The 24,791-nt window shown below is 40.7% G+C and overlaps 1 protein-coding gene across 5 annotated transcripts in view; it reads left to right on the forward strand.

Moving 5' to 3' along the window:
* The window catches only part of KIF20B (kinesin family member 20B), an 80,645-nt gene extending 77,975 nt beyond the window's left edge, over window positions 1–2,670 (forward strand). For all 5 annotated transcript variants that reach the window (XM_038578168.1, XM_038578170.1, XM_038578171.1 and 2 more), the window contains 2 exons: window positions 658–800; window positions 2,422–2,670. In XM_038578168.1, coding sequence (XP_038434096.1) covers window positions 658–800; window positions 2,422–2,499 — 221 coding nt within the window. In that variant the 3' untranslated portion in view covers window positions 2,500–2,670. The remainder of the gene's footprint in view (window positions 1–657; window positions 801–2,421) is intronic.
* The last annotated feature ends 22,121 nt before the right edge of the window (window positions 2,671–24,791 follow it).

Consider the following 24,791-nt stretch of genomic DNA (forward strand, 5'->3'; position numbering starts at 1 on the left):
AATTTTGTTTCTGTTTTAAAAAATATATATAGTTGATTTTATATGTATAAGGATTTCTACCCGGGAGGTTTTCCAGATGGAAATATGTTTTCTATTAAAAAATCAGCATGTACCTGTTGAAGGACAACTGTACAAAAAGTACAGAATTTAAAATTTTTATTCCACTTCCCAGAAGCAATCCACTATTAACAATTTGATTTACTGTGTGTGGGGGGTTGTTAATGATAAGCAAAGGGCTCGCAAACTACTTTCACTTAATATTGCCTGCAGATATCTTGGCATAAGAGTACTGCTGCATGGTCCAGTAAATACATATTATCCTGCTTTTTTGCATAACAGCATAAGCCTCTTCAAGTCATTAAAGACCCCTGAATTTCATTGGTTGTTCTATAATTTACTAAACTTTCACCATGTTGGACATTAGTCAAATGATATTATTTATTCGCCTTTTCGTTTTTGCTGTTTATTATTTCATGCATGTATGAGACATTTAATTTTTTCTTTGTGAATTGACTAGTCATGTTCTTTCACCATTTATAAGTTGCAGTACTTTTTCTCGTTAATATGGTATGTTTTCTCTTTATTAAGGATTTCAAACCTTTCCAGTTAGAAAGTTATTTTTTTCAAGATTTAAATGATATATATATTTTTTCACAGCAAAGAAGATAATTGAAACGATGAGCTCCTCAAAGCTCTCAAATGTAGAAGTGAGTAAAGAAAATCTGTCTCGACCAAAACAGGCCAAACGGAAATTATACACAAATGAGATTTCATCTCCTATTGATATATCTGGCCAAGTGGTAAGCTCCTCTTTTTGGTTTTCTTAAAAGCAAAACTGTTCCTGTTCTTTTTAATTCTGAAGTATTCATAATAATCTGAATTTTATAATAGTTTGAATTTTTATTCTTTAAGTCACACCTCTTAAAATGTGCTTCAGTGTTACACTTTTGCTATTTGATGTGTTAAATTTATAATAATTAAATATAAGTGCTGCATAAATGTATACAAGTGTCACACATTCACATTTGGAAATTTTAATTCCTTCAATAGAATTATCACTGTTTAGTAATTTATTTGTTTCTAATACCAATTTTTTTTTTTTTTTTTTGTTAACTTTATCACAAGAGTTGTACAAATCTGGCCTAAGTGGGCCTGGTAAAAATACAGAATTGACATTCAGTCATTTCCTCCCACCTCTCCGCTAAGCCTTCCAGGTTTTTTTAAGAAAAGACTGTAGTTTGTCATTCTGACTCAATGACTCATTCTCTTCACTCAGAACAGTCTGTGCTGTTACAGGGAAACTTCTAATTTTCCATCATGCTTGCATTTGCCTAGTGGATGAAAGGGATGGTAGAAAAGTAATTTAAGGAGAAGCCTTCAACAGGAAGTGGCTCAGAGAAATCAGGAGAGAAAAAAAAAAAAAGAAATCAGGAGAGAGACCTTCTGCAACAGTTTCTAACAGATAAAAGGCACTGGAAGGCAGGTGAAGAATTAGGGTCAATTAGGCCAAGCCCTTGATTGGAAATACTATTCTCTTGGTTACTTTTCACCATCACCATTCTCTGATTAGTACACAGTTTCTTCCCTTGGCTGAACTTCTTTCTTTTCTTAGTTGTAGTATAATGCTCTTTCTACTTTTCTAAGTTATATACGGTAGTCCCTTCTTTTCCTTGGTTTCACTTTCCATGGTTTCAATGTCCCATGATCACTGGTCTAGAAGCAGATGATCCTTCTGATAAATTGTCAGAAGGTCAGTAATAGCTTAATACCATGTCACAGTGCCTGTGTCATTCACCTCACTTCATCTCATCACATAGGCATTTTATCATTTCTCATCATCACAAAAAGAAGGGAGAGTTCAGTACAATATGATATTTAGGAGAGACACACATTCACATAACTTACTACAATGTATTATAATTGTTTTATTAATTGTGATTTTTGATAGTGTAATAATGTGCCTAATTCATAAATTATACTATATCATAGGTATGTATAGGAAAAACAGTATACATAGGGTTTGGTACTATCCTTGGTTTCAGGCATCCACTGGGGGGTGTTAGAACATAGGCTCCACAGATAAGGGGGGATTCTTGTACTTGTTGCTGTGAAAGGTCATTTCTTAAAAATTCTTTGAGGCACTTTCCTCCAAATATTTCAGTGATTACTTCAAGCTACCTATGTCCTGAATTCAACATAGAGTGTAGATTATTTTAATATTATGTCAGGTAGTGTTGAAAGAATCTTTATAAAATCTATTACTTTGGACAGTGCTTTTTAATAGAAGATAAGTATATCTGCAGTCTGAAAGGACAAAAAAATATTACTATGTAGCTATTATTCCAATTATTAAGCACGAGTAGATACTACTAAATTATAAATAAGCTTTTATTTATAAAACACTGAAATTGTTCATTTCAGATTTTGATGGACCATAAAGTAAAGGAGAGTGATCATCAGATTCTCAAACGACGACTTCGAACTAAAACAGCTAAATAAATCACTGATTGAGAATGTTTTAATATAAGTTTTATGTTCATAATCATTGTAACTTGCATCCTGAATTTTCAAAGATAATTGTATATATTATGATGCATTAAATCCTATGTATACATCACTATTTTATAAACAGTGTAATTTTAATTCAATAAAGACAATAAGTCAACAGCATAATTTGTCTGCTTTTCTAAGACTTCTATAATAGCTTTTCTCTTTTAAAATTTGAGTATAGTTGACAGACAGTATTAAATTAGCTTCACGTACAACTTAGTGATTTGACAAGTTTATACATTATGCTCTATAATGGTTTTTCAATCTGGATTCATTTTCCTTTTATTCTAGGCATAGGATTGATGAGGATCTTAGGAAAGATGCTGTTATTTTTGTTTTTTGTTTTTACACATATCATAAGGTCACAGATTTGGTTTACTTATATTTAACAGTGTCTTATGAATTGTTTTTACTTCATTTGTTAGGAAATACAACTGATTTTACATGGCTGTTTGGGTTATAACTAATCCCAGGAGTGTGTATAGGTCTCATAGTTGCCAGAATTTATATGCACATAATTTAGAAAAGATCTCAAGTCTTTAAATTAGAAAGTCTTTTTTTTTTGTTAGTGATCAAATAGAGTTGGCGTTCCTATTCTTTTGGAACAGAAGATCAGAAACAGAAAGAAAGGAAGCATCTAGAGGTTGAAAAGTACAGATAGCTAGAAAAGGTATAATTTTAGACCTGGGAGGGGCCTTAGGAATGCCTTTTCGTAATTTTATAGATAAGAAAACAGACCCATAAAATTTACTTTTCTCAAGATCATAGAGCTAGTAACATACAGTATATTGAGGTTTTTAAAAAAAAACACCAATAGGAGTCAAAAAACAGAGCAGAGGCCTCAAGAATTGTTGCCACCTGGGGCTTTTAAATCTAAGAGCATAAATTTATATATGTAAAACCTTAAAGATTTCATTGGATTGTATCATTGTTTAGTTTATTATAATGACCTTGAGTCAGGGAAGAAAGTTCTCTTCAGTGTCTTGCTTAAGAGACACCATGTTTAGGAAAATTTCCATTAAAATAGCTCATTAAAACTTTTCAAGCACTAGTAAGTTTTTATTATGTTACTTGCTTTCATTATGCTAAAATAGATACACAGTTGATCTTCATTCATTGATTATGTTTGCAAATTTGCTTACTTGTGAAAATGTAACTATAGAATCAGTACTGTAGACACTTGTAGTCATTCTCAGACATGTGCAGAATGGCAAAAAATTTGAGTTGCTCAGCATGCATGTTCCCCACTAAGGTTGAACAAGGTGACACTGCTTTCTTGTTTCAGCTCTCAAGAGTGTAAACAAGTGTCCACATCCCTGAATATAGACTGAAGTCCAGCCTCAAGAAGATTTGCAAAGAAGACAAGAGTTTTACCAAACGAGAAGGGCTCGAGAAACACCTTGTGCTTTCCAGAGATTCATATAACAAAGCATAAAACCAAACCTACATGAAGTTGAAAGTAGTAATCTCCTGGAACAGAAATGAACACCCTTAAGAATATACAATATAGATTCTCTATAACATATCTTTTTTAATGTGTGATTCAGAGTCAAAACAAAGCTTGACAGGCCATGTTGAGTTTTGCAAAAAAACGTTAAAGCAACTCTTAAGGGTATATGTTCAGGGATTTAAAGGAAATGTCATCTTAATGACTGTGGACATAAGGAATCTCAGCAGAGAAATGGAAAGTATGAAGAAAAATAAAATGGAGTTGTTAGAACAGAAAAGTAAAATACCATGAAAAATATACTGGATAGATTTAGTAGAAATTTCAGAAGAAAGTGTCAGTAAACTTGAAACCACATCAATTTAAATTGCCAGAGCTGGAGAAAAGAGACTGAAGAAAAAACAGAGCCTCAGGGTCCGTAGAACAATATCAAATAGATTGACACACATTTAATTGAAGATTCGTAAGGATAAAAAAAAGTGAAAATAGGGCAGAAAAAATATATTTGAAGAAAATGGCCATTTTATGTTTTATGAAGAAACACTGAATTGGGGTTTGTAAACCCCAGTTAACATAAATCCAAAGACTACATCTAGGAAGATCATAGTCAAATTACTGAAAGCCAACCATAAAGACAAATTTGAAGGAAAAATCAGCATAGTCGTAAAAATCATGAGAAAAAAAATACATTGCGTAGGAGCCACTAACTGGGAGAAACTTTAAGAATATATCAAATTGTAACAACAACAACCAGCCCAATACAAATCTAATAAAACACTTGAAAGATCCTTCACTAAAGAAGATAGAGGCACTGGTCGATACACATGTGAAAAGATACTCAAAGTCCTTGGTTATCATGGGAAGACAAAGCCAGAAGTAGAGGCAAAACTATAATGATTTCTCCGAGGCTAGGGTCAGGAAATGGGATCATAGGACATGAGGAATAAGTGGCAATCAGTTTGAGAAGCTTTTAAAAAGGATGACTAGTTTGAATCTATCTTCATTTGAATGTCTTCTGGGATATGTAAAAAACGATGTATTTCCATGCTACGTGTATAAGAACTATAAGTGTATATATGCCTTTGATGTATTTTCCTTTCAAGGTTATCAAGTGCACATTAAGTAAATCTGTAATCAGTTGGAAAAAAAAAAGATAGCAAACTGAGAAAGAAACATCTTTACAGTTTTAATATTTTAAAAAAACCTTTCATTTGTAAATAAGATTATAGAAAACGTGCATGGATAAAAATACTACATGGAATACCTAATCCTTACCCAGGTATTTCTATTTTTTCAGCTTTACTGAGATATAATTGACAAAATTGTAAGATTTAAAGAGTACAAAGTGATGATTTAATGTATACATTGTGTATTTAATGTATTTAATGTATGCATTGTGAAGAGTCCCCCTCCACTGAGTTAATTAACACATCCATCACCTCACATACTTGCTGGTACCTAACCTTTTTTTGGTTAGCAAATTTAAGTTCTAGTAGGAAATTTCAATTATACAATACAGTGTTGATCAGCAAACTTAAGTTTTAATGAGAGAAGATGGGAAAAGCAGGGTTTGAGTGGACACCTAAGATTCTCTGGGGTTCTGTTCTTAGATGAGTGCTGACACTCATGGCAAGAAGGGATACCCACCTTCACGGGTCCTTGAGAAAATTAAATGAGAAAATATGTAAAAAAATTGTAAATATATAAGTTATTAAAATCAGATTGAGACTGCTTGGCAGTTTTGCCCAGGGTGAGGGCCAATTGTGTATTTGCTCAGCACAGTGTCTCATCATAGGGAGAATCACACAGGAAGTAATTTATTTTTTAAAAAGATCATTTATTTATTTATTCATAGAGACACAGAGAGAGAGAGAGAGAGAGAGAGAGAGAGAGGCAGAGACACAGGCAGAGGGAGAAGCAGGCTCCATGCAGGGAGCCCGAGGCGGGACTCAATCCAGGGTCTCACCCTAGGCTGCAGGCGGTGCTAAACTGCTGCGCCACCGGGTCTGCCCAGTAATTTAAGCTTAGATTTCTTATATTCTTAGCATCAACTTGCTGAGTTCCCCTCTGGAAGGTAGAAAAGGGCCTCTGGAAGACTATAGAATATACTTGAAAGATTGTTCTTTTTCCTTTATGGCAGTCTAACGGGGGGGAGGGGGATGCTTGTCCACTACCCATCACCAGTTTAGAGCTTCTTCTAACTCAGTGGACCTTAACCATAATTGCACATCATAATGATATATCTTTTAAAAAACAAAAAGTACTGCGGCCTGGATCCTCTCCCAGACCTGACTGAATTGGTCTGGGAGGGGCCTGGGTGTCCAGATTGTTCACCAGCACCACTGTTGATCCAAAGCGCAGCCAGCCTTGAGAACTGTCACTGACACTGCAAAGATGAGGTTGTCCACCAGATGGCGACAAAGCACTGCTCCGTGGAAAAGCCTCCGCACAAAACCCATTCTCTGACTTTACATCTGTACAAATTCCAATTTATGTAATGTAGCTAGCAGGGCAAACATGTGGGAAGATAGGTAAAATTATCCACGGTCCTGATGCTTGCCAACCAAAGATATTCTTCCTGCCCTTGGGAAAAATTCCAGGAACCAATTAAAAAAATAACAGGTGGCTAAAAATATATCTTATTCCCCCAATTACCTGCGTTAGCATCTGGAAATATTTTTAATCCTTTTCCTAGCTCAGTTTGATAAAGTAGACCATATAAAAAAAGGAGGGTAATACTGTTCATATAGAGTGGAAAATGTTGACATAAGATCACTCTTAAGAATTATGCAAATAGAAACCAACATTAGCCCATATAAACTAGATCAAAATATGCTCACAAGATTTTAGGAAATATGCAGATATAATAATGTGACTTAGATTTATTCTTGTCTGAAATGATTGACAGTTCCCAGTTTTTATTTCTCCCATCTCTTGCCAGGCTCTGTCACAGCAGTTGTAAAAGCTACAGTGTTGATCTCTGTCCTCTTGTAGCTGGAGATGGTCAGTGAGAGGTAGATGAAAATCCCTGGGAAGGACTTCTCTTCCTGATTAAAACAAGTTCCTTTTCCTCCTTGTCTCTACTCACTTTCTCCTGTCTCCTGAGGGATACGAAACCTGGAAGTGGAGCAACCAGTAATCACTGTCCATGAGATGACAAGGGTGAGGACAAGTCAGTATAACCAGGGGTGGCAGAGAGACTGACAGGAGGAGCCTGGGTCCCAGGGGGTCCCTCCCAGCAGCTACTAGGCTAACAAGGACTGCCTATCTCTAAACTTGTTTTGAGGGAAAAGGAGGCTTGTGATTTGCAGATAAATTTATTCCCAACCAATCCATCACTGAAAATCACATTGGCACATAGACATAAATATATATTTATCATATGGAATGAGACATTTTCCTTTCTAGTTATTGTCTTTTTAATCTTTCTAGTTAAAGGAACCCTGTTGGCTTTTGGCAAAGCTAGTGATTTAGAAGCTCAATTTCCTTTTTTTGGTTATTTCTAAAAATCTTATGTCAAATGCCTAATTCTAAAGACTACACAGTCTACAAAGCATTCCTGCCCTACCCACATTTTCTGAGCCAAAAATGCATAGTTTGACATATCACCTGGTTATAGGGTCACTTCAACAGACTAATGCTAAAAAATGCAGGATGTCCTGTCACCCTGCTTGGCATAGCCTACCGTTTCTTCGGGGTATGCAAGAGGTCAAAGCATGCAGACCCCTGCAGTGGCCTACCAATAAACCAATGAGTATTAAACACAGGTGTTTACATCAACACAGGCCTAATTTGATTTTTTTTTTCTTAAAGATTTTATTTATTCATGAAAGACACAGAGAGAGGCAGAGACCCAGGCAGAGGGAGAAGCAGGATCCCTGCAGGGAGCCAGATGTGGGACTCGATCGTGGGACTCAATCCCTGGACCCCAGGATCACGCCCAGAGCCGAAAGCAGATGCTCAACCACTGAGCCACCCAGGCGTCCCAAGCCTAATGTGATCTTAAAGATAGATGATAAAGATATCTATTTGGAAAAAGAACTGGCAAAGCATAAGAGTTATACATTTTGATTAAGCAGAATGGCAATTTGTGATTTGAAGGCTAGAATATTCAGGATGGTTGCTAACCTGTGGTCCACAGGAGGATTTCAGGGAGGAGGATTTCTTGGAGGAGAATTTCATAGAATTCAGGGTGGATTTACAGATCCCAGAAAACTGAGTGGGCAAAATGGGAGGAAGATATTACAGGCATATGGTGTTGCGTTGGAAAGGTCATAAAGGCACAGGTGGGCACTTCCTGGGGCACAACCTAGAAGTGTGTCCCTGAGTTGTGTCTTAGGTCAGCTCTGTGAGCAGCCCAGGGGGTGGGGACGGTGTACTTCTAGAAGGCAGAGGTAATTGACCACAAAGTGGGAGGAAGTAAATCCCTTTAAATGTTGAATTTCATTGGGGTTTGCTCTTGATGCTCTTCTCACACGCTTTTATCACTTGCTGGTACCTCTCACACCTTTATCTCAAAACCTATTCTGCCCCCAAAATTCAGTCAGATTCATTTCCTGCTGCCTCCCGATTATCCACACCTGGCTTTTTCCACAGTGGTTTCGGATTCACTGGAAGGCAATTGGTTACATGAGTGTCTTTTTTTTCTTGTATATTCCTTTCCTCAGTCTGTAATTTTTGGTCCTTATTTATTTTTTCAGCTTTGTTAACATATAATTGACAAAGTTGCAAGATTTGTTTAAGGTGTACAGTTACGATTTGGCCTCTGCATACATTGTGATACCCTAACACATCTATCACCTCACATATTTACCTCTCTTGTTCCTCGCTCCTAGCAACTTTCAGTTACACACTGTAGTGGTATCAACTGTAGTTGCTCGTGGGACCCTTGTTTATCTTAGAACCGAAGGTCTATACCCTTTCCCAATGACTCCCCATCTCCCTATCCCTGCCTTCCTCCGCCCCAGTTCCTGGCAACCTCTTTTCTATCCTCTCTAGAAGTTCAAGTTCCCCCCCTCCCCACATTCTACATATATGTGAATACCATGCAGTATTTGGTATTTATCTTTCTCCTTGACAACTATTTACCATGTGCCAGCTCTGGCTACCCCCTGTGCTGGCGCTGGCGATACAAGGGTCTGCACACCAGACATGGTTCTGCTCCCTGCGTTTTCAGTCCGGGGTGGGGGTGGGGGGTGGCAGGCTGCCAATGAACGAATAAGCACACAATAACGACATATTTCAATCCGTGATGACAAAGGGATGGGCTCGGAGTGCCATCTGAGATTAGGAGAACTTTATGTCTCCTTTGGCAGAATATTTACCCACCTGGTTACCCGAGTTAGAACACTGGGCTTTGCTCTTTTCTTTCCCTCTTACCTTTCATACACAACCAACCACATCTCACCTATTTGGCCTTGTATATATTTCTCAAACCCAGATCCTCTCCCTGCCTCATTAGCCTAGATAAGCCTGTCTCCATCTTCTATATGGACCATGGATTACTCTTGGATGGAGACTGTGTACACTGTCCCCCTTGCCCTGCACCCCACCCCCACTCCCTGTCCAGACTGCCTCCATTTGGCTTTATCCAAGACCTATATCTGACCGTGCTGCTTTACTGCCTAGAGCTTTCCTAGTCATTTTCTATTTTATGTTATAGACCCTAACCTCATCATTTCTTTCTTCATCTTAGATTTTGCATTCAAGCAACAGCAACCTATTCATGGTTTTTGGAACACACTATCACGGCATTTAGTGCCTTGAGCCTTTGATCCTCTGTCCCATCTCCGTGGCCCTACCTTTTCACCTTCTCCAGGCGTCCTGGACTTGTCTCCCATGGCCCTCCTGCTTATTTACCCTCACTGTAGTGCTTGGCATACTACACATTATATTTCACATTTGCCTGACTTTCTAAAATGTGGGCATCTCAAGGATGGGGGCTTTCTTTACTCCTCTCTATTCCAGCAGTATGCTCGGCAAATGCAATTTGTAATGGAGCTCCCTGTGGAAAGGAACCAGAAGTGAAGAACTATTAGTGTACCTAGGAAGAGATGTGATTTGATGCCTAAGACAAGGAAGCAATTGATGATTTATGGCTTGATTGCTTAACTGACCTCAAAAGTCAACAGCGCAGATGTTACAACTCCCTTCACACAGACGCATCCTTTTGTCAATCCCAGATGGGTACGAGCACCTGATCTACTAAATCGTGAATGTGTGCAGGTCATGGTCTTCAAGGGAACCCTGACAGGTCACACTTTCCACCTAAAATAGGAAAGTCCTCATTTTACCCTAATGAATGATCAGGATTGTTGTGGTAATGGCTATTTGATCTTGATACCATCCATAATAGCATGTGAAGAGTATGATTTATGGGCTGAATTTTTGTCATTCAAACTGAGAGTTAAATAATAGTTTCCTGAGAGCAACACACTGAGGGCCCAGGTGCTGCAGCAGTTTCCAAGAGGAAGCATTTAGGACTCTGGTGTTTGGACAGCTGGACAAATGCAGCTGTATTTGATATATACTCAAAAATTTTGTTGTTGTTTATCTGATGTTTAAATTTAATGGACATCAGGTGTCCCATCTGGCAACTCTATGTGGGGGTGACTTGAAAAACACCCCAAATTAGGGGCTGTTTGATGTGTGAGGTAGAATTTTGGAAAAAGTGTCTGAAGAATTGGTTTCTAGCCACAGCTCTACGTCGCTCAGCTGCTGTCTGTCTCCTTATGAAATGAGAGGGTTTGCAAGTCCATGGTTTTCAGATTTTGCTTAGTTTCAGAAACTACACAAATGAAATTGTATTAGAAAGCCCACTAAATAATATAAAACAGATAAAAGCTGTGTTGCTGATTGAAGCGGAGTTTGGGTCACTCCCCACCACAAGGTGGTAGGAGTGACCACAGCCTAAAAACCCCAGGACTGGGTTCCTAAAATTTCTTCCACCTGTGACAGCAGGAGAGGGCAAGTGGATCATTTCACAGGGAGTAAGGATCCACTTGGAGGTCGCTCACACATGTCCTTCCCTAGTTGTAGCGGCAAAGGCACAGAGATAAGGAAAAACAAGTATAATTATCAATAGAGGCAGTGTTTAGGAAGGACAATATAGAATTATTAACTACTCTCATTTCTTTCTTCAGCAGACGGACGTTGTTGAACTCTTACTACCCAGAAGGCAATGTGTTTGTAGGCACTTTGGAGGGAGAGTCAGAAGAAACTTTATAGGATCTCCTGAGCAGGAGAGCTAAACCTTGCGTGCAAGTAATCCCATTTGCATTTATTGGGATCTGCTACGTGATAGGCATGTTATTGTTTCCAAATTTAAAAATACCTCAGTGAGCATTGGTCCAGCTCATAGTTCTTGTTTCTTTCCACCTGCTCTCGTCACAACTTATTTCCTTTCAAATGTTTTTCTAAAACATAACAATTCCTCTACTTGTTGTGATCTCTGAATTTGTCTAGCTGATTTGGGAGATTACTATTTATAAGAAACTCTGCCTTTGGGACTCCTGGGTGGCTCAGTGACTGAGCATCTGCCTTTGGCTCCCCCCAGGAAGGCTGCTTCTCCCTCTGCTTGTATCTCTGCCTCTCTATGTCTCTCATGAATAAATAAATAAAATCTTACAAAAAGAAACTCTGCCTTTGCTAAGCATAGGATGATAAAGTCATAACATGTGCTTTTCCCAGAAGGGTGTTCTGAGATGCATCTTCTTCGCACAGCCCGATGTGTCCCAAAGTCTGTTGTAGAAGAGGGTCATTTTAAACATTATTTTCATTTTCACCAATGCACGTGCTGAGGCTATTAGCAAATTTTGCCATTTCTTGTTCTGTAGGATTCCCTGACTTTTCTCCTCCCTTTGTTCCCTGCCATGCCTACTTGCTCATCTAGGCTTTGCTCATCCCTCATCTACCTCACTGCCCTGGTCCGTTCCCAAGGCTCTCCCTCCCTTTTCTTTAATATTTTGCTTGGCTTAGCAAAAGTTCTGCTTAGCTACCCTAAGGCTTGCAGTGAGGGCTTCATTTTTTTTTTTTTTAAGATTTTATTTATTTACTCATGAGAGACAGAGACACAGGCAGAGGGAGAGGCAGGCATCACAGAGAGAGCCTGACTTGGGACTCGATCCAGGGTCTCCAGGATCATGCCCTGGGCTGCAGGTGGCACTAAACCACTGTGCCACCAGGGCTGCCCACAGTGAGGGCTTCAAAACCACTACCCTATCCCTGTCTCTCTGCTCTTAAAAATTCTCAGGTGTGTGTTTGAACAAAGGCCAACATTTTGACCTAGCTCTAACAGGACCAAGCAGTGCCCTTTCTGGAAGTCTCAGGGCTCATTTTGTAATTTTAACAGAGGAGGGAAAACTTGGTTTTTCAAGCTGGGTTCTGTAACCCTAAGGTTCTACCTCAGATTCTTGGGGGTCATCTTAGGTGGGGAGCAGGAGGCAAAGATGATTGCGGGGACGCCAACTGGTTTGTCTTTCTGTTCTGCCAGAGAAGAAGATATGAAGGTGCTGGAAAGAAATGAGGGGCTTTGTGAAGTAAGCACAGTGTGTCTTCACCCAAGGCTCTTTGTCTCTTTTGCTTTCTTCTTTTTCTGAGAGGAGGCAGCTGCTGGGCCTGGGAGGGGGTTCCAAGAGAATCTCCCAGAGGTTGGGAGCTGACATAGAGATACCAGGTGGTGCTTGTTGCATGTTGGGAACCCCATGAGTGCTGACTGAGTGTGGGGGATCGTGTAGGGGCACAGTTGAGGGAGCAAGGGAAGGGGACATCCATGTCCCATTGCATGGCATGGCAGTTGTACTTGATGCTTGCTGTGGGTCCCAAACAAGCTGGGGGTGAGTGGGGAGCAGGGATGGTTTAATTACCTTGTTATCACTGCTCAGGCCTGTGCGGTCAGTAGGTCAGGCTGGAGCCACTCACAGGGTTTGATGGTGGAGGAAACAGGACTGCCTCTGTAGAATCACCCAGGACACCTCACCAGGTAGGAAGGAATAAGTAGAAGACTTACAAGAACCTGATGAGAGACTTCCTTATCACCTCTATGCATCTGGATGATCGGATTTTCCCCCACAAGACTCAGACTGTGGGACAGGAGTCAGGTGTGAGGCTCCCTGGAAGTGACAGACTGTGAGGGGTTGGCTGCGGTAGGCCACAAATTAGCACTGCCTGGTGACTGATGATAATGATGACATTACTTAAGAGGTGATATTTTAAAGCCAAAATGATAAAAAGAAAATTACTATATTGGGCCAAGTTTTACAGATTGGCTTAAATCTAGTTTTGTCATTTCTGAGAATGAATGAGTACTCATGAAGGAAAAATTTATAAAAATAAAGTGAATTTTATGCTTGCATATAGATTATTTATGACTGCCTAAGTCACATCTGCTGTTCAATGTTTCAGGTGAGAAAGGAGGTCCAGAAAAAAGGGAGTGATTTATTCAAGGATTTAGTTATTGAGCCACAGAGTTGGTCTTGGACCCCATTTGCTCACTGTCTGTCAATGCCCTCCAGGGGAAAGCCACCAGCAACACACCTGTTGCCAAACAGAATTGGACTCAGTGAGTTAACGAGGGCGAATGAAGGCCACAGAGAAACACTGCAGGGGCAGTAGAGAAGAGGTCTTTGAAAAGACTTATAGGATTCGGGCTTGGGTAGGTGATTCGGGGGCAAGTTTAAGGAAGTGCTCTGAATTGGATGCTGTCTGAAATGACATTGCTGCTCCAGAGACAGGGGATGGATCTGAGGAAGCAATCTCTAGGTCAAATATTCTTTGAGGCATCTTCTGCTAACACAATCAGCTTGAATAAAAATACACTCACGTTAAAAAGAACATCAGATAATTTTTTTTTTAAAGATTTTATTTTTTTACTCATGAGAGATACAGAGCGAGAGAGAGGCAGATACACAGGCAGAGGGAGAAGCAGGCTCCATGCAGGGAGCCTGATGTGGGACTCGATCCCGGGTCTCCAGGATCACGCCCTGGGCTGAAGGCAGCGCTAAACCGCTGAGCCACCCGGGCTGCCCAACATCAGATAATTTATAGTGAACATATAATTTGAAGCAATTTCCCTGCTCAGTGTTGGAGGGGAGGCCAGGTTGCTCTTTAGAAAGTTGAACAATGTGAATTATGAGTTAGATTGGTATGATATGTCATCACAGAGTAAACTGTCCATAAACAAAGAGATCCAAAGTACTAGTTTCTCCTCTATTTTACTGGTAGAAATTTTTCCTGCTTTTCTTCTCCCTGGCCCTCAAAATATAACAATCTGAAAAATCTCTGCTATTTATCTGATTATAAAGTCTAAGACCTAACCTAGACACAAAAGAGACAGTTGATATAAAGAGCTTGTACATACATTTTAGTTTTATTATAACCACAATGACAATTAAATTTTCCTACTTACCTGGGGGCAATAACCAGATACTTGGAGCGCCTCCTGAAAAATGCCATTTGCATTATGCCTCAGCTTTTTGAAGAAGAGGAAGATGGAATATCTGAGGTGGAAATAGAAACTTCCCAAGTTCCCTAGTTGGTATCTGAGTTTGGCCTCTGGCAGGAAGAGAATGAACTCCTTAGAGGGAGTGAACTCTACATGTCAGAGTTGGACCAAAACTTCACCTTATGGTAATTCCAGGGAAAGCTCATGGATGTTGTATTTTGTGGGGTTGCATAGATTAATTCCTGACTAAACTCTAGGACCTGATGAACAATGTATGGCTTGTGAACTATAGATAGACCAACCAGCTTTTCCATATATCAGTCAATCTAGACAGAAACACCGTTTTTTCTTAAGCCTTATAAAAAGCAGGGGCCTAATGGCTGGGGACCCTTTATGTGAATAACCTCAGGTGCAGAGGAACATTTTAGAACTCTCTAGAAACATCCAGCAGCTGAAACTGCTAGGAGAGCAGCGGGAGGGTTAGGAGGAGAATGGGGTGGGGCAAAAAAAGATCACCCCCGAGGAAGGCAGTGTCCCTACCAGAGTCAGGAAACATGACGAAAATGGGCTGCTCCTTGGAGACAGAGCTAAGAGAGTGTCTGCAGTTTTCCAGCTAAGAACCCAAGTGCTGCTCAGAGGAAGTGAGAGATCCTGGGAGCTTCCATTCCTGAGATCTGGGTTTTAAAAAGCTCCCTCCTTCCCTGCTCTGTGTTAATTAACCTGGACATGGGAAAGGAGCAGGGACCCTGTGGAAGAAGCAGGGAATGCAAGGTATAGGAGAAGCTGCTGCTCAGAGAGTAGAGTCCTTTTCTGAAGAATGGAGCTGCTCTTTGCGGGAGGCCTGTTGTTTGAATCCTGTAGCATCCTTCAAGTCACAGGACTGAAGACACATTACTCTCAGTTACCTGGAAGCAGAGAGAGATGGTTCTGATGGGCTGGACTGGCAATATTTGTGACATGGACATTGGTATATCCGTTATTCTCCCTTCTAAGCAGCATGAGGGTCATGTAAAACTTGGCATTTCCAAGTCTCTGTAGGTATCCGGCAGCTAAAATTGACAAGGGGTTTTTAAATTCTAGTTAATAGCCTTGCTCTTGTTCCTGTTTCCATAGATCTAGGTGGAAATTAAGTGGATGAAAACAAAGAAGGCTTAGGAATGTTCAGGCTGAAAAGACCAGCCCTGCTAGGTAGCACATATGAAGCCCACCATTCTAGCCCTTCACATACTCTGTTGATTGAAGCCAAGCTTCCGGCTAGGATGACAAGCTCATTCTGGTATACTTGGACTTTCCCCAAATATATCAATGGAAGTCCGAGTTCCTGTAAATCTCCCTCTCTTGGATCAACTGGGACAGTTGGTCACCCTACTGGAAAGGACCAAGACAAATCATTGAAAAAGAGGCAGCTTCAGCGGACTCTGGAGCCATAGGCTGGCGTCAGAGGTAAGGGAAGACCGGGTAAGGGGTTAGCTGCCTGAGGTAAGCCCCCAGAGTCACAAAGTAGAGCTAGTTAACTACTGGGGAAACCCAGAAGTTGGAGCAGTTACTGAGGCCACTTTGTATAATCATAAGCAAAATAATCAAATGCCACCAACACACAGAAACAACAACAAAAAATTCAGTCTCTACCTGAATTAGAATGTGGGCTACCTGGGACAAAGACCTCCTCTGGGACTTGGGGCAGAGGAAATTAATCAGCTTTCTAGGGAACTGACCTGCAGAGCAGGACTCACCAAAATCACCTGGAGTGTTCACTAAACGGTTTCCTGGACCTCACCCCAAGTCTACCAAACATCATTATTATGGGTGAGGACTGGGAATCTATCCTTTAAACAAGCACCTAATGGGATTCTAATGCACAGTGAGGTTTGGGGATCATTTGCTCTGGGCCAATGTTCTTCAAACAGTTTTGACCACTCACTCCTCGCAATGAAAAAAAATTAAAAATATTTATCTTCTCTCTCTCTTTATATGCATTTATTTATAGTTCTTTCTATTACTCCTACTCATCTTTTGAGTTCCATATTACAGACCTCAAGGAATGGCCCACTAACCTCAGTTTATGCTCTGATTGTACCTTGGATTTTTCAGAACACACTCCAGTCTACTAGACTGGAGGGAGTTTCATGAGGGCAAAGGACTATGTCTATTTTGTTCACTTCTGTACTTGCAGCCCCTAGTAGGTGTTCAATGAAATACTGGTTTAAATTGAATTTGGGACTCCTCCTTAAAAGAGAGAGAGATTGTCTGTGGAGCAGTGCTGGTTAATGCTAACATTGCATGTCCAAACTGCTTTATGTTTCCATGGAAACACAACCACTAGTTCATGCGATACCTCCACCTGTTGGTACCCAAAGAGAATTTAAAATCCCATTTCCTGGTCTCCAGCTGGTTTTCTCTGGCAGGGGCAGAACTCCTGCTGCCAGAGAAAGGACCCTCCATTGAAAGAGCAGGAAGAGGCATCAGCAAGAGGTTTTCAATCCAGACAAGTAAGGAGGAAGGTGGTGGACCAACTGTATTCTTCAAACAATACTTCCGCTCAGGTGGCAGGACTCAGTGGGGGGGGGGGGGGGGGGGGGGGGGGGGGGGAAGAGAACAAATTCACTTCACTCTCCTGAGGGCGAGCTGTTGAATTTCAGTGACTGCTAACATCAATTACGCCATCACTACTTAGTAGAGCCTTTGAAAATAGGGATTGCTGGGTTTGGAAAAACCTAGTCAATTTCTTCATCTGCTATTGATGGAAAAGATCAATATCAAAATGAAGATTGAAAGATACAGAGCACTTTCATGATTATATAACTGCTTTCAAGCATGGGAGTCAGATGCTGCCCACATTTTAGGCAAACTGCAAAGTTGTGGAAAGCTGTAGCTGGAGAGATCTTCGAGATTTTGACCCTCCGTCTGCATCACCACTAGGGTGGATGTTGTAAAGTGACCCAAACTAATTAGCTCATGTACAACCATTTGGTTCTTTTTGGCAAATGTCAGTAGTTTTTCATGTTCGAAGCTGGTGAGAATTCTATACTCCTGCTTCCAACTTCTTACCAGATTACGATGGGAGCGAGTTTCAGACCAAATATCCTGGCACATACTCACATTTAATAACAAGCAGGCCTCAAAATGACCAGATCTGATCTTTGTGATCCTCTGACCATTGTTAAGGAAAAATGATCTGTGACTCTTGTTAAAACGGTAAGGCAGACCTTATTCAGGACTACTGAGATAGGTACAGGGACGAATGCAATAGGGTTTCAAACCTTTTTTTTTTTTTTTTTATGATAGTCACACACACACAGAGAGAGAGAGAGAGAGAGAGGCAGAGACACAGGCTCCATGCACCGGGAGCCCGACGTGGGATTCGATCCCGGGTCTCCAGGATCGCGCCCTGGGCCAAAGGCAGGCGCTAAACCGCTGCATCACCCAGGGATCCCCTGCAGTAGGGTTTCACCGTACAAGAGAGAGATTGGGCTCAACTCCTAATACAACAAGGAAAGGTGGGAATTTATAGGCAAGGAACTGTGTGTGTAGGGGGTGCTGATGGATGGAAAATTCCTAAGAGGAACCATCAAGGGTCAGGGGGGATTCTGGCTAAATCAGCCTAGTGCACTTCTTACTGAAGGCAGGCCTGGATTATCAGACATCACCTAGGGGATGATGGAGGATGAAGAATCTAATTCGACATTGAGAATGATCAAATGCAGAGGATGGAAGGTTCTGGCTAACCTGACTTAGCAGGATTCTTGCTAAACCTGGGCTCTTGAGGACATGCTCAAGGATGGGGCTAGTTGAAAAAGAGCTCAGAGATGCCCGACTAGTGTGGCCAAGGAGAGAATCTTTGACTCCATACCTGGTTGAAAGGTCCATGAAAGTCCATCTAGGCTCAGGTCTTGATCTCAAGGTTGTGGGTTCAAGCCCCACATTGGGGTGCATGCTGGACATGGAGGCTACTTAATATTTAATTTTAATTTAATTTAATTTAATTTAATTTAATTTAATTTAATTTATTCATGAGAGACACAGAGAGAGGCAGAGACATAGGCAGAGGGAGAAGCAGGCTCCATGCAGGAAGCCTGATGCGGAATGCGATCCTGGGACTCCAGGATCACGCTCTGAGCTGAAGGCAGACGCTTAACCATTGAGCCACCCAGGCGTCCCTGGAGGCTACTTAAAAAAAAAAAAAAAAAAATATGGACAGAAGTTGCTTCCAGAAGCTCTCACTTTCTCTCAGCTCTCAACCTTAAATATTCTTGCAAGCCCAGTTTCATTTCTCTCCACCTTTTCTGACTATTCTTTTCTCTCCTTCTTAACTTTCCCCTTCCTTGTGGAAATCTAAGCTTTCCTGTTGATTTCTCACCATTCTGACCATCTGCATGGTAAAGCACAGAAGTGGGTGGTGGGTGGGGAGTTGGGGAGAAATGCAGGAACAGTGTTGGAACTGTTGGAGGAAGGGAAGAGAATGTGAATATTCATTCCTCCCCCCCCCACCCCAGACAGCTTACTCAAATCCCAGGTTCATGGATAAGTATGAGATCTCTGGAACTGGATTCAGTTTCCATCTCTTATTTCTCTTAATCACTCCTCTCCTATTACTACATATAATGCTACTACAATTTAAAAATATGCTTTTGTTTTAGATTTACTGTAGCAATAACATATATGCCAATGAAATTATTACAAATTGCAACCACTAATGGAATCACTATTTTTCTTGTGCTTAGAAATGATAGCAATAAAATTTATTCTTGGCTCTACCACTGGAATGTGTAAACACAAAGAAGATGATAAATACAGCAACAGGGGGCCCTGTGACTATATAAATACCCTCAGAGAGCATTGGCTTTGCTCCCTCTCATGGGGGAAGGGGAGTCAGGTTATTTGACCTGGAATTAGTGGGGCATAAATAACTAAAGATGGAGAATCCTTGGTCTCATTGTACCTCACTACTGTGATAAAGAAAAGAATATCCAGAGAAGGGCAATGGTTTTCCTGCTAGCAGCAGACTCAGGACCAGAACCAGGTACTCCTTCATCTCTTTCATGCTGTCTCTTTGCCAGATCTTGGCTGGCAGCATACAAGAACAAGGGAAAGGAAATTTATTTCTACACAAACACAGAATTTAGCTTTGAGTCACTGGAACATTGTGGATGGACAGAAATAAAGGAAGAGTGCCTCGTCACATGGCATAGTGCAATTTGGCATCAGTTCTGCAGTTTGTCTGCTCCTGAAGAAGGAACTCCAGTCCATCACCTGGGCTATTCCTGTTAGTTAGGTTGTGAAGGAGTAGCAGGGAAACTTCACTATAAGACTTCTGTTGGCCTTCTGAGAACAGGCTGGGCAGTATCCAGAGCCTCAAGAAGTGGAAGTCTACTTAAAAGAGAAGGAGTTGTCAAAGAAGGACAAAGAAGGACTCCACTGCACTGGATGGGGTTAGACAGGCAAGGGAGGAGCACTGGGGGGGCTCAGTCTGTTAAGTGTCTGCCTTCAGCTCAGGTCACAATCCTGGGGTCCCACAATGGAGCCCTGCATTGCATTGGGCTCCCTGCTCAGCGAGGAGCCTGCTTCTCCCTCTCCCTTTGTCACTCCCTTTGCTTGTGCTCTCTCTCGCTCTCTCTCAAATAAATAGAATCTTAAAAAAAAAAAAAAAAAAAAAAAGGATTCCCTTTAAAAATAAGACAGGTAAGAGAGGCTTTATTCAAGACTATTGTCTAGGGGTCCACAGTATGCAACAGGGGAGAGACTAAACTCAACTCCCCTGAAACAAAAGCCGAAGGACTTTAACCATTGAGGTGAGCTAGGGGGAGAGAACTGGAAGATGTTGGGGAGGTCGATCAATGTGATTAGGCCATCTGTATTTGCTAATTGATGCTTATCAAAGTTAGGCTCCCACCCACTCACAGAGCCTGGGAGATAGGGACCCTATCTTTCTTGGTGATTACATTTCAAAGGGCTGGCTGCAGGTTCTAGAGAAAGATTCCTGGGTTGTAGGAGACTTTTATCTCAAAGAGGCAGAGAAAGAATTTTCAATTGCAAATTTTATAAAGTTTATGCTTTAAGAAAAGGGAGTCCTGTCAGGGGCTGTAGTCAGAATGTCTGAGGGTTAGTCAAGCTGACTGGTAGGTTAAGGTCTTCTTTGTCAGGGGTCTGAGCCCTGGAAGCAGGTAGATGCAGCAGATAGTCTGGGTTATACTGGGAATAGTTCCTGTTCAAAATTTCCCATCTTAGGCAAGCCACCAATACCTGAAGTTGCATGGAAAAGTCTTTTATTCTTCTGGTGTTCACCCTTTGAGTTTGGTTGACTTTTAAAATGAAGCAGTGAAAGGACCTAAGGGAAGGTGCAGAAAGAACCCCACCAAAGTGGTCACCTCAGGGGAGTTGGAAGGGGAAATGTGTGAAGGAGTTAAGGAAGATGGTTTTGAAATGTTTTTGAGGGCTAATCTTACTAAAAATTTACCTTCAACTTAGAGAAATCTAGAGCATTCCATTTTTGCATACCTGCATGCATATCCAGTGTACCTCTTTCCTCTCCTACATGTAACTGTCCTGTACTTACCCTTTATACACAGGCACAATGCTTGGTACCTGGTGGTGCAGAGTCAGTGGCTGCTGTGAAGCTATCCTGGTTTCCTGGGTCTGTTGTTTAGGAGCTTCAGGATTTTGGATCGCAGCACTTCCTGGATGAAGGGAGCCCTTGGCTTGGCTTTTCTGAGACCTGGTGGCTGTGAGTGCTCCTCTGCAGGGCTGCTCTACTGCCCATCCCTAGGGGCCATTCCTTGTACTGCCATAAGGGGATGTTGTGCATTATGTAAATTTAAGGCACACAATGAGATGATTTGATATACATATGTGTTATGAAATAATAACCACAATAAACTAGTTCACATCTCCATTACCTTCCATAATTACCATTTTTTTGGTAGTGAGAAAATTTGAGATTTACTCTCTTAGTAACTTTCAAGTATATAACACAGTATTGTTAACTATAGTCACTGTGCTGCACATTAGATCACTTGGAATTTATTCGTCTTATAACTAGAAATTTGTACTCATTGGCTAATATCTCCCCATTTCCCCTGAACTGAGCCCCTGCCAATTACCATTCTACCTTCTGTTTTTATGAGTTCAGTTTTTTTTTTTTTTTAGATTTCACACAGAAGTGAAAGTATCCAGTATTTGTCTTTCTCTGACTTATTTCATGTAGCATAATGCCCTCAAAGCCCATCCATATCATTGCAAATGGCAGGATTTTCTTCTTTTTATGGTTGGATAATATTCCATTAAGCATATAGTCCACATTTTTTATCCATCCATCTCATCCATCAATGGAGATTGGTTGCTTCTGTGTCTTGGCTATTATGAATAATGTTGCAATAAACCTAGGGGTGCAGCTATCTCTGTGAAATAGTGATCTCATTTCTCTCAGATACATACCCAGAAGTGGAAGTGCCAGATTGTTGGATAGTTCTATTTTTAATTTTTTAAGGAACCCTAATACTGTTTTCATAGTGGCTGCAGCAGCTTGCATTCCCACCAACAGTGCTCAGGAGTCCCTTTTCTCCCCAACCTCACCAACACTCATTTCTTGTTTTTTTCAGAACTGCCATTCTAATAGCCATGAGGTGATATCCCACTGCTGTTTTGATTTGCATTTCCCTGATGATGAGTGAGGTTGAGCATCTCTTCATGTGTTTTTTGGTTGTCTGTATGTCTTCTATGGAAAAATATCTGCTGAAATCTTCTGCCCATTTTTAGGTGTGAAAACTTCACTCCGGATAGGATTCGGTCCAGGACTGCTTCCTTCATGTAATGTGGGGAACTCAGTATTTCTTAAGGTTCTGGTGTCCAAATCATTTACAAAATTTTAAGAGTTGAAAAGGCCTTGAAAAGTGGCCATGGCAGTTGGAACATCAGGTCCTGGTTGCTAAGAAAAATTTATAATAATAAAAAATGTGACTGTTTATTATTATAACCATAAAAGTGGCTACTATAAAAGTGATCAATTGTAAAAATTCAGAGGAAATAACAAGAATGAAATAGTATTTATTACTATGCCCTCCCCAAGAAGGTAGTTATTATCACCCTCATTTTACACATGAATAAACTAAGGCTTAAGGTTGAATACTTAGGTCTGTCTGGCAGCAAAACTGACACTCAGAAGCAGTCTGCTACAGTGCTTCCAATTCCTAACATTATCATGTGGAATCCCATGGTCATTACATTTAATTATTCTACTGTTAAAGAGAACTTGCCCCAGACTTGATGTGGGAAGAAACCTTTTAACATGAAGTCATGTTCTGGGAATTAACTAACATTCCTGATAAAATGCTTGAATAATTTTCTGGTAAACATTAATGGAACAGTCTTATTCTGGGAAACCAGTCACCTGTCTACCCTGCTGACTGACACTCAACAATCTAGTAATTTTTTTTAACAATCTAGTAATTTTTATTTTTATTTTATTTTATTTTTTTAAAGATTTTATTTATTTATGATAGTCACACAGAGAGAGAGAGGCAGAGACACAGGCAGAAGGAGAAGCAGGCTCCATGCAGGGAGCCCGATGTGGGATTCGATCCCGGGTCTCCAGGATCGCGCCCTGGGCCAAAGGCAGGCGCCAAACCGCTGCGCCACCCAGGGATCCCAACAATCTAGTAATTTTTAATAAGCATTCTTTTCTTTTTTGTACTTCCCTATAACAGTTTCCTATAATGAGTGCATTTTTGATTGCCTCAGTAGAGGCTTTTGCTCTTGTGGTTATAATAGACTAAACAGTCTGAAGGGTTTTCATAAGACTCTAGACTCACATCTATGCTATGGAGTCTAGCTTTATTATAAATCCAGTGGATGAGAATCCCCTCAACTGCCTACTTTTACCAACCTCTTCCCTGCTTCTTCATTGTCTCCTCCACCCCTCAATGATTTCTGTTCCTAATTAATCAGGACTGGAGACAATGAGATGGCCTAGTCTCCACCTCTACTGGGGTTCTGTCTTGAAACATCTTTTCCTTTAAATGATTATGAGCCACATTCAAACACCGAGTGCAGTTTTTCAGGAAAGACATCTTGGGAGGGATGACTCATGAGGCAAGTGCGACTATCCAAGATCTAGTTTAGGAAAGTGGAGACACCCAATCTTTAAGGTCAATAGTCTGGTCTAGATATCATCAAAGACTGTTTCACCAAGTCCTGAACACAGCAGACAGCAGTTTTATTTGCAGTTTAAGTGAAGCATGTTTAGGGTAAATAAAAGGAAATACTACTCCCTGTGGTGGAGAGTAAGTCAAGAGAAATATTTTGAGATTAAAAATGGATAGAAGAGTTACGATTAGAAGGACACTGAAATGTTTGGGAAATGATGTTTCTGGTAAGATTATAATCAGGGGAAAATTACGTTCCAAATGTATTCTTGAAGATGCTCTTGGGCTGAGTGGACCATTGATCCAACCCAGAAAATTTGTCATTTCTTGTTTTCATTTTGGCTGGAGGTTTTTAAAAAATCATTTTGATACAAATTACAGAGAAAGGAGTATGTTACTTACTTAACATCCTGTTAAATTTCCCTGTGATACAGGGAAGTGAGGCAGATTGGTCATGAAGAAGGTTGAAATAGCATTATAAATCATATCCTAAGGTCTTCATCATCAAAAAGGTCAAATAGTGCAGTGGTCCCAGGGTTCAGGTTTGAAAGTCTGAAGCCCATCCATGTACAGACATGAGTCTTTCAGCATGTCAGTTGACTTTGCTTAAGGTGTTTTCCCTTACAGAAATAAGATACAGGGCCCTGGTTGGCTCAGCCAGTTAAGCATCTGACTCTTGATATCCGCTCAGATTGTGGGATGGACCCCAGGTGAGGCTCTGTGCTCAGCGGGGAGTCTATTGTTCTTCTCCCTCTACTCCTTCCCCTGCTCATGCTCTCTATCTCTCTCAAATAAAGAAAGAGAATCTTAAAAGAGAGAGAAGAGAAATAGAGATAAGCAGTAACTTCCCCATAGTGTTTGGAAGTTACCTGCTCCCGTTTTATTTTTGTTTTTCTCTGCAACACTTTCTCCCTCTTTTGGTAATAATTTTCCTTTAGGAAAAACCACTCTTTAACTTTTCCAAATAGTTCAAGTAAGACTTATCTCACATACCAGCTGGAAGGCTCAGCAGGTGACCCAGGCCAGGTAATGAAAACCCTCTCTATAGTGATTGGTTCTGGTGGACATGTGACCTGCACAAGTCCAATTAGAATCAATTCTAGGACTTTGTTGAGTTTGTTGGGAAAACCCTTCTATAATTTATTTCTCCTACTTCTGAAGGCTGGAAGTGCAAGATCAAGGTATCAGTATGGTTAGTTTTTGGTGAGGCCTCTCT

The sequence above is a fragment of the Canis lupus genome, chromosome 28 (assembly GCF_011100685.1).
Source record: "Canis lupus familiaris isolate Mischka breed German Shepherd chromosome 28, alternate assembly UU_Cfam_GSD_1.0, whole genome shotgun sequence".
NCBI classification, from domain to species: Eukaryota; Metazoa; Chordata; class Mammalia; order Carnivora; family Canidae; genus Canis; species Canis lupus.